The 11333-nt window shown below is 30.8% G+C and overlaps 1 protein-coding gene across 1 annotated transcript; it reads right to left on the reverse strand.

Annotated features, from left to right (window-relative positions):
• Positions 1–4637: 4637 nt before the first annotated feature.
• Positions 4638–8230, reverse strand: LOC114382085 (ribulose bisphosphate carboxylase/oxygenase activase, chloroplastic-like). The gene is made up of 7 exons (XM_028341322.1): positions 8081–8230; positions 7207–7541; positions 6799–6901; positions 6612–6697; positions 5689–6161; positions 4976–5272; positions 4638–4876 (listed from the first exon to the last, which is right to left on the reverse strand). Exons 1-6 carry the CDS (start codon positions 8123–8125, stop codon positions 4983–4985), a joined length of 1332 nt encoding a protein of 443 aa, XP_028197123.1. The 5' UTR covers positions 8126–8230; the 3' UTR covers positions 4638–4876; positions 4976–4982.
• Positions 8231–11333: the final 3103 nt, after the last annotated feature.

An 11333-nucleotide genomic window follows, 5' to 3' on the forward strand; every position in this document is an offset into this window, starting at 1 on the left:
AATACTCTTCTTTAATTTTAGGGTTAACTTCTCTTCTAATTTACTTTCTTTATATATATATATATATATATATATATATATATATATATATATATATATATTAAGATGCATAGTACATTTTAGTAGTAAATATTTCATTTTGATTTCTTTTATGTTTTTATTCGTTTAAATGTTATCACATAACTTTAATCTAAATTTTAATTTTAATAAGTTATATCTTAATAGACAAAAATATTATGTGTCTTAATTCACACAATTTATTTTCATAATTTTATTATAATAAAATAAAATGATCATTATTGACAATGTTAACATTTTTTTATTATCCTTATTCTTTTTGATAAAATGATTAATTACCTCGAATATGTTTTAACGTCTGCTATATAATGGTGCACATTTAAAATGATACATACAGTAGTTTATTAGTTTTAATTGATATTAAAACTAGTTTAACCCTTAATATTTTTATTTATTTATAGTAATTGGATACGATATAAGGAAGTTTGTAACACTCATGTTATATTCAACCAAACTGAACTAAACTTTCTTGGTTTATATAATAGTTTGAAATTTGGATAGTTCAATTATACATAATTCTATGTTCAAATTTTATTATTGTCGCTATATACACACACAAAAAATAGCTTACAGAAAAAGAGTGTATATAGATTTATCTAATACAAAAAAAAAATATTTAACAAAATGAACTAAAAAGTTAAATGTCAAAAAACATAAAATATTGGATATAGGAAGAATAAAAACCCATTAGATTTATTAAAAAAAATCATTAGATCGATTTCCTAATTCGATTTAGGAACTTGATTTAATTCAAACCAATGAAATTTACAAATATATGTATAGTTTTATTTATGAATTAACCGTATCTTCTAAACTTATATGGTTTTCATTTATAAATGTGAGTGAAATCACAATACTAGTACCACCTAGTTATGAAAAGTGCATGTATATAAAAAAAAAGTTATGACAAGTGCATTTGAGTGAAAATCGATTTTTTGGTTAATCTTTGTGTACTCTACCAATCCAAATTCCCAGCCCAAACATATGCGAGTTACATCAAAATGCACGTTTTGTCTATTCGTAGGCTCGTGGCAAACTTGACTACCTCCACCCAAATTTCAGTGCTTGCTCTAATGCTCCTTCACGTCATAAGTGAAATGGAGAAAAAAAATAAAATAAAAGAATATAAAAGAAAAAGAGAATGTAAAAATGGGCTTAAATAGAGAGAAATAAGAAAAAAATCTCTTCACTTATTTGAATAAGTAAAAATAAATTATATGAAATGTTTTTATGTTATTTAAAAATTATTTTTAACCTAATTAAATAAATTAAACTTATCACTCTATAATTTTTCTTAACATTAAAATATCTATTATTTTTTAAAAAAAATGTTATAAAAATTATTTAATCTTTTTTAAAAAAATGAAAAAAAAGATCATCTTTCTAATTTCACGCCAATTTAAGGGGAGGAGAATTTTTTTTAATGGATCCCATATAAAACTTTTCTTTTCATATTTCTCATCTCCAACAAAAAAAATAAAAATTTAATAAGATTTTTTTTTAATATTTCTCTTCTCAAACAAAAAGTGAATATTTTTACCAAATCTCTATTCTTTTCATTTCTTTTTTCTCTAATTGCATAGACACAAAAAATGAGAAAGTCACATTAGTTAAACAACACTAAAAAATATATTGAAGTATGCTTAGATTAAAATTTGCATACATAAATTTGAATTTAAAGCATCTTGTAAACTCAAGTTTAACAAAAAAAAAATTATTATGTGATTTATGTTTGGATAACTTTTTTATTTTTTTTTAAATAGACAAATATAATATATAATAACTGCACAAGAAGTGCTATAGAGTAACAGATGTTAGTATATACAAATGTCATACATAGAAGAAGATACTAGGAACCAAAAAAGAGCTAGGAAGCTATTCCTATTTTCCATCCACCGATCGCCTTATGAGAGATAGCAGTGGAGAAAATAAAACACCCAAACAGCTTTTCCAGGATGCAAGCTGCAGTGTTGAGTTCTCACTGCATATAAGAGAATCTCAAATTTTGCTCATTGGCTTTCAGCCATGATGACCAACTTTGAAACAAGATGGCATGCAGAATTTTGTCTCTGTTAAGCACCACACCTCGGAAAATGATGTTGTTCCAAGTAATAGCGCACCAAAATGATGTTGTTTAGATAATTTTTATTTTAGAGTATGTTGATAAAAATAATTTTTTATTTGGATAATACTAATCAAAAGTCCTTTTACTTGTTGTTGCTGTTGAATAAATACTGCCAACGAAAAATGAACTTAAAAAAAAATCCATATATTGCTTCCAACACATAGACAAACTCAATTAATTAGTCGCAAAACGTAGGTGCAAGTATTTTTTTTAGGGACAACCAAATATAAAGGCAAACTGAATTTAGACTGTTTAGTAAGGCAAAAGTATGTTTGGACTCCCCAAACGATTATCCAAACATAGCTTAATGCTCTCCACTACTCTTAAGCGATTAGAAAGACTACGAACTCTACTCATCTCATCTAATCATGATTTACATGCACCTCAAGTCCTCAACCATATAAATAGCCTAACCCCAGGTCCAGACCCATTCAGGTTCAACTGCAATCCCACAGTAAAATAAAAATATTCAGTACTTCAAATAGTTGCTCTTTCTTCTCCTTAATTATTTTTTTGTCTATTTCCAAGATTTTATATATATATATATATATATATATATATATATATATATAAACATGCACATCAAGCCACTTCATAACAGCCTAATAGCACCAATTAATCCATTTAAACTTAGCATGTGACTATACATGACACGTAAAATGAATATATTTGGAAATGATACATTATTTCTAGTGAGGTGTATATAAACATGTGGAAGATATTCATACATTTGAGCCAACTCGTTTTTCACTTAGTCATCATTGAAACTTTCCAGTTCATGTGGAAGATATTCTTTGTGTTATTTTGTGGAAATTTATATTAGTTTGTATTATCTGATGGGATTTGTTTTTTAGGGAGGGTCAATAATTCATTCATGAAAATGTCCATCGACACTTACATAAGGGTACATATGCTAAAAGAACATTACAGTGTAACATATGAACAATGAAAGATCACGTTAAAAGAGTGTGTTATCAGTGCAACATCTGATGGGAGTTATTTGATAAATGGTTTTGGTGCTTATTTCTTTTTGGGCCTAAAGTGGGTACTGTCCGGCTAACCTGGACCTCTTTATTTTCATTTCCTCATTTATTTGTTTATTGTATATAGGGTAAGTAGTCATTTTTGTCCCTTAATGTGTAATTCGTTGATAAATGCATTCTTGAAAGATGAAAAATAAAATTTAGTTTTTGAAAGTATAAAAAGTGCGACAAATATATCCTGTTGTTAACTTTCGTCGGTCACCGTTAATAAAGTCGCCTACGTGACACAGAAGGGCAAATTTGTCACTGAAATGATTACCAACGTGGATTGCCAGAGGTATATATTTGTTATAATATTCTTTTAACTTTTTGTCTTCCGACTCCGCTAACAAATGCATCTTTGAAAGATGAAAATACAAAATTTAGTCTCTAAAAGTATAAAAAGTATGACAAATATATCCGGACATTAATAATAAATTGTAACTTATTATTATTATTATTATTATTATTATTATTATGTGTTTATAATTTATTGCTATTTGTTTAGTACTTCTGTAATATATTTTTGAATTGTCTTTAAATATATATATATTATTATTATTTTGATTTCCTTGACAAACCTTAATCTTTACTGTTAAAAAAAATTTATCTTATATTTTATAATTTTATCAAATTTTTACTAAATTTTTCACTTTTAATCTTTAAAATTATTCTATATCTCAATTTCAACTTAAGTACTCTAATATTTAGATTGAAATTAATATGTTAAGTATTTCGAGTAGAAAAAACACAACGAACCACATGACCAAATTTATTTATTTATTTATTTTTTAAAAATAATGTAATCAACTATTTTTTTTTAAAAAAAGTCTCAGAAAATTTAAATTAGATAGAACTAAAGTGAAATTATAAGTCTTTTTTCTTAATCAATAAAATGTATATATACACCTCAAATATGAAAGAATCCCATGGATAAATCTTATGTGTTTCTACTCGAAACAACACTTATTATACATAATACGAATGAAATGAAAAATAATTACTAACAAATAAAGAACCCAAATAAATTTAAATAAAAAAAATACAAAAATGCTCAAATTAAAAAAAATACAAAAATGCTCAAATTAATACAGAGGTTAACTTCAAAAAAAAACTAGTATATAGGTTTATTACTTGCGAAACGTAGAGTTGTATCTCTCGCTTATTTAGAAGCTGCAATGACCTTGCATTTCATTTGACATATTATGGAAGAGCATATAATAAAGATTAATAATTAATTGAAGAAACAAAAAATTTCAAAAAATAAAAGACTTTTATTTTTTTAAATGATAACTCAATTGACCGCATTCGGATCCTTAGCACTTCGAGAATGAAGATATAAGGCTACCTATGTACTAATATTTGTACGTCAAACAAAAGATATAAATTTAAAGCATAAAAAATCAAGAATATAGGACAAAAGGGAAAGGCACCAAATTCAATTTAAGTGGACACTTTAACTCAAAATTATAGAGGAAGACAGTCCAATATGAAAAATATAGTAAAATCATCTCAAACTTGGCATCTTCTCTTTGCACCTAAGACATTGAGAATTCTAAGAATGTTACACGCAAGTCCCATCACAACTTCTAGCACTTGGATCAGCACAACCTTCAGGAACAGAAATATTTACTTGCCAAGTTTGCTTTGCCTGCACAGAAAAAAAAAGAAAAGAAATTCAACATTTTTAGACCAAGTTATACTTTGAACCTAACATTATTTTTGCAAGTTAGAGAAACATTATACAAACCTCCAATTCAAGATTGGAAGAAAGTTCCCCTGTTAATAGCATCCTCGTTAGCATTTCCAAGTGCAGCCTCGTTCAAGTACTTGTCAGCCAATTGGACTCTCTTGACATTCTCTTGTTCTTGGACAAGCATGTTACCATACGTCAAGAGCTTCTCCAGAGTCATCTTGGGCTGCTCAAAGGTTGGAGGTCCATCTTTTGAGTTCACAAGCTTCTTCCCAATGCCGTCAACACCAACACCAGAAATCCACTTCCTCACTTCATCATCATATACTCTGGCCCTCAGTGCACCAAAGAAATCTGCACTTGTACAACAACATCATGGGATGGGATAACATTAGTATTCACTATTAATTTAGTCATTCTTGTTTTCACTCGTTCTATACAAATATTTGAAAATAAGATCCAAAGTGAAAAACAATGGCGATACGATTATTGTAAGAATTTAATGGCTATACACTATCAGAGTAAAGCTCCATCAATCAGAATTCACTGTTGCTATGATTTTTAAGGTATATGTGGTTTGTAAACATCTTACAAGGTGTTTGATACTATATGTTAGAATTTGAGGATTGTCTTCTACTTATATACGCTAGTCAATGCTAGATTTCTAATGGTTCTATTTTCTAGAACACATCAAACATAGAATAGAATTGATATATTATGTTTTGTTCCATTTTAACACATGTAACCACCAAATTGTACTTGGTTCTTACCAATGGATTGGCCAGGGAAGGTGTCAACAATCTTGACAACGTCCTGTTCAGGAATTGAATCGGTGCGAAAAATTCCAGTGCAGACACCAATGCGGTCATCCCTTGTTGGTGCCCAGTAGAACTTCTCCATACGCCCATCACGGATGAGAGGCGCATAGAGTGTGGAGAAATCGTTACCGGTGACGATGATGGGCACACGGGGATTCTCTTCCTTGTTATACATACCAGGAAGCTGCACATTGGTGGGGTTATCAGCAATGTTCATGAGGGTGGCATTCACCATCTGGTTGTTGACAGTGTATTGGGTGGTTCCACCAAGACGACCAGCTCCTGCATCAAGATCGTTGATGAAGAGAGCACACATCTTTCCCTTCTTGATCAAGTCTGCGGCTTCACGGTATCTCTGCCTGATCAGTTTTGCAGGCTCTCCTGCATTTCCACTTTCCAACTCTCCAGCACTCATCATGATGGGGCTGCAATGGAATCACAGCACCACAATAGGGGTTTAAATGTTAAAAGAGTGTTTGATTTTTTTACTTGAGGTTCAATATACTTCAAATCTTTGATGCAGCATGAGTATAGTAGCAAGACATCAGTTCTTTCTTTTGTGTGTGTTTCTGAGGTTTTATAAAGATGATTTTTTTTAAAGTGAAATGGTTCATGTTTGGACCTTTTTATTTTGAAATTAGAAAGTTAACCGTTAAACTGATAAAATTTTGGATCCAATACAAAAGTTACTTAAAGTTAAAGTTGTTTAAAGTCAAAATCAATTTTGGACTCATAATAATTGTTCAACATAAGACTGAACAAGTGATTTTATATTTAAAATTATGTTTGCTGATATTTCAATGTGGTTTTGGATGATCTAACTGAATTTTTGAAAAATGCACATAATGGAGGGGCTAGTTCAGCAAGAAACTCACTTGATTCCCATCTTGGCAAAGACAAGCTCACATTGGAAAGATTTTCCTTGTCCCTTGCCTCCCCAGATACCAAGAATGAGAGGAACCTGGTAAAATATTGAAAAAAAAAAATGAATGTGTCTCCCAATTTTGCAAAAGTCTAACTGTTCAGTTTATGCAAAGAATTAATATGTTTGTAGTGACATGCCTTGATGTTGGGCAGGGTCATGAAGTTCTTGGTAATGTGAACAACAAGTTTGTCCATAAAAGCTGGAGCAATGTAAAATCCATCCATGTTGTTGTCCAAGTACCTAATTTAAACACCATCAATCATAAGGGTCAGGTTCATAACAAAACTGAAGTAAACAACACTAAATTACAGTTTGTTTAAACTTATTAATTGAAAAAAATATATTTATTTTGATAAAAATAAACCGTTTTTTTAGTATATTTGACTAACTCGTTTTTATTTAGAAAAAAAAAACAGTTTTTTTTGGTTTTTTTTCATAAGTAAATTTTGTCTGTTTATTAAACAAGAATTTTTTTCAAAATGACTTATTTAAAGTTTATACAAACTGATCCTAAACATGTAAATATGTGAGTAGTGAGTACTTACTGGCGAAGTCCAGTGCTAAGGTACTCGTAGGAGCTCATGACAGCATAGTGAGTTCCAGCATCCTGTGGAGCTTGGAAAAGGGAGTCAACCAAACCCTTTCCTCTTGTGATGTCCTGTTGGTCGTCTGAGATATCATAGGCAAGACCCTTCCATCTGTCCTTGTCGGTCTGCTGGGTCTCTTCAATCTCTTTCTTCTCTTCTACAGCAACAATCTTGAAGCTTCCAGAGGAAATCTTTGTGTTGGGGACCCTTGAGCCAATAACCTTCTTCAAGCTGCTCCCAAAGAAGGATGAACTGGGAGCTGAAACCCCAGCTCCAGACCCATTCAGGTTCAACTGCAATCCCACAGTAAAATAAAAATATTCAGTACTTCAAATAGTTGCTCTTTCTTCTCCTTAATTATTTTTTTGTCTATTTCCAAGATTATATATATATATAAACATACACATCAAGCCACTTCATAACAGCCTAATAGCACCAATTAATCCATTTAAACTTAGCATGTGACTATACATGACACGTAAAATGAATATATTTGGAAATGATACATTATTTCTAGTGAGGTGTATATAAACATGTGGAAGATATTCATACATTTGAGCCAACTCGTTTTTCACTTAGTCATCATTGAAACTTTCCAGTTCATGATCAATAATGACTAAGTGGAAAATTAAGTATAAAGGAAATTAAAGGAAAAAAAATCATGATTGTAATTTAATTAAAGATATCATATGACATACATGTAAAGAGAAAAAAGTAGGGGAGTACAATACATGCATGAAAAGCATGCATATGAAATAAGACCTTAACGAGGGTAATAGTAATTAAAAAAGTGCAAAGTGTAAGAAATTAAAGTGGGAAAAAGGCATCATACAAGAGCTCTGTTGACAGCTCCGACAGTGGAGACGGAGGCAGCCATGGATGATGATGTCTTGTGTTTGGAGTTGAAGAGAGAAGGGCAAGACTTCAACTTCAATTGCAAGACTCAGTGCTAAGTGGCTTGTGACCATGAATGAGGCTGTGACTTATAGTAGTTGCTTGGTGGAGTGAGTGTACACAAAAGGATTGGTCATAGAAGCCTTACATCCACACATAGAAGATTGATCAGCCGACACGTGGCAACATAATGTGCCTGCAAGGTTTTTTGTCACTCTTAGTCCTACTCTTTGCGGTTGGTATTCAAGCTTTTTCTATCTCCACCAGTATTAAGGAGATGTTATTGCCACACACACAAGCCTGTGAGGAGAACTTTTGTCGTTTATTCAAATTCAAAGCATTGGTTATTGTCATTTCAGTGCTCTTCAATCTTGATAACCAATGATAATATTATCAGTATTTTTTAAAGAACAACTACCATAATATTTGAGGTGGTGTTTTACTTACGTAAAGATGGTACTGTTCACCCCACATAGTAGCCAACATATCCAATTTTCAATTTTCATGAAATTATGTTAACTTAGAATCTTAGAGTATTTTCAGATGAAGATAAATTTAACATGAATTATTATGAGTTTAATGCCACTTAGAACGTAAAATAATTTTATAATATTATTTAATTTTAAGATAATTTATGATTCAATAATATGTAAAATTATTTTATATTATTAATATAAGATTTGTTTCTCAATTATTATTGGGTAGATACAAGAAATTAATTTTGGTGAGTCGGATTATAATTTGATGAAGGTGATTGAGTCCTATTAATTACATTCATGGACCCTACGATGATAACAAGCTCCTTGTTCTTTTACTCTCTCTGCCTCTTCCTCTGGCTCTCTCCTTGTCTCTTCTACGTGTTGCTTGTGGCTCTAGGAACACAAACATGCTCCATACTGCAATTAAAGGAAATTCTCAACTTCACCAGTTTTCTTCAGTGTTAAGCTTCAGAATAACCCAAAAAAAAAAAAGAGATTACTTCATCAATTCAGTTTGGTATTTATATATCTGTATATAAGAATGTTTAAAATTTTCACTTTTGCGTCCAAAAACTTTATATTTAAAATAAACATAAATTCATCTTTCTTTCGTTGTTTTTCTTCATTTTGCCAAACCAGTCAAAACCAAGTTTGCTATCTGATCCATCCAGAGATCTTAATCAAAGAAACTCAATATTGCTTAGAATTTTTATTTTTTTTTTATTTTTGTATTTTTCATTATAAAGAAATGTCTTACTTATAGCTTGACACGTGTACATCTTAAGGCTCACATGTGGTTTAACTGCAGCTAGAGAGAGGGGAAGTTGAATGTCTTCCCTTTGTTTTATTTTCCAAATTAACCTTACAACATTAATGAAATATAAAAAAAGAATTAAATTGAGTCCTTGGATTATGACCACAGATAATCGAAGTCCACACAAGTGAGACAACATCTAATTGGTGGCGCTTTTATATAAAGATTGCACCATGCCGTTCTATAACTCAACGGGAGGATTGAGTAGTATTTTTTAAGTTGTTAAATTCCTCTGTTGCCTGAGGAATAAATTGGTCAAGCATTCATCGGAGTTCTAAGGCTTATAGCTTTTATCAAACTTGGACGAGACATAACCAATAAGTTAAGACTTATTAAAAAAATATTTAGTTAAAAAGACATACATTAGATTATTTGAAGAACTTTTTTAGATCTAATACATCAATTTATATTATGTAAATAATAATAACAATAGTATATTAAAAATTAATCATAATTCCGTAAAAAAAACATTTATCTTAATTGATACTTTGGAATTATGTATTTTTTTGGTCTACTTATTAAGTAAATTTTATGACCCATCTAAAAGAGCTAGTTAAATTATAAAAAAGGAAAAATAGATAGAATACATGTGTTATGTGTTAGTGTTCCGTAATACATAGGTATTCTAAATATGCATTTCAAAATACATGTTTCATAATGTATCAATATATATTACGAAATAGAATATATTTTTGAAATACTTGTATATTACGGTTTAAGCGTTATGTATTTTGAAATACATGTTTTGTAATATATGTTGATTTATTACGGAACATAACATTTACTTTGGAATACTTGTGTATTACAAATCAAGTGTTTCATAATACAATTTTGATGGTGGGTGGTTTGCACATGGCAGTGGTGGCCTGGTGGGTAGCAGCATGGTGGTTGGTTTGGTGTGGTGTGGAGGTGGCAATGAGTGATTGCAAAGATATTTGGGTGCGGCGGTGGTGTTGGGCGGAGGTGGTGTTGGGCGGAGGTGGGGCGTCATTGTTATGGAGGTTTTGGGGGGAGACAACTAGGGTTGGCTGAGAGAGAGGAAGGGTGCAGTATAGGAAGAGAAGGGCATATACTTCCATTTGGGGTCTCAATTGTTTCTTATGGGTGCATAAAGCAATTGTCCTCTAGGTTTATCTTGGTTGTCCTCTAATCATCTCACTAGAGTAGGGCAATTCAGTTTGGATTTGGTTTTATTCTTTCAAAATCCTAACTCTCTTAATCTGTGCTATCTATGGGACTAGCTAGCTGTAGTATACATCTTATCAGAATATACCACTACCACATATGGGTGGTGAAATTTTCATGAATTTCAATTCTCTTAATAAGACGCAGACCTTCATCTATGCATTATGCATACATGGATTAATTCAAATAACTTGGAAACAAGTACTCAAACCTACACGTGAATACAATAAATATCTTTACAATATTCATTTATAAAAAGTGATTCTAACTGTAATATGGGATTATGGGTACTGAAAATTGATAAGATAACTCATTAGAAGTCGCCATCACTAGAAACAGTTACAGCCAACACCGTATATATAATACCAATTAGACTAAGGAATATTTCCTGCTTAATCAGAGCATCAATAGTTGTGAATATGATGAAGCTTCACACGACATTGTCCGCTAACTGTTGAATTTTATGACAGAGAACAGATTTGCAGCAAAATGCCTATGCATGATAACAACCAAAGAATATGTGCCAGTCATAGCTTTTGCTCAAGTTAAACGAAGAAAATAGGAACTAAAAGATGAACATGGGAAACTTAGCATTTTAGTTCAAATAATATTAGAACTTTAGGAAAGAAAACTTAAATTATCTAAACTTGGAGAAATGAGTATTAACTAAAACCAAAATAGGCCAACTAACAGTATCAGACCAAAAAATTATG

The sequence above is a fragment of the Glycine soja genome, chromosome 13, assembly GCF_004193775.1.
Source record: "Glycine soja cultivar W05 chromosome 13, ASM419377v2, whole genome shotgun sequence".
Lineage (NCBI taxonomy): Eukaryota > Viridiplantae > Streptophyta > Magnoliopsida > Fabales > Fabaceae > Glycine > Glycine soja.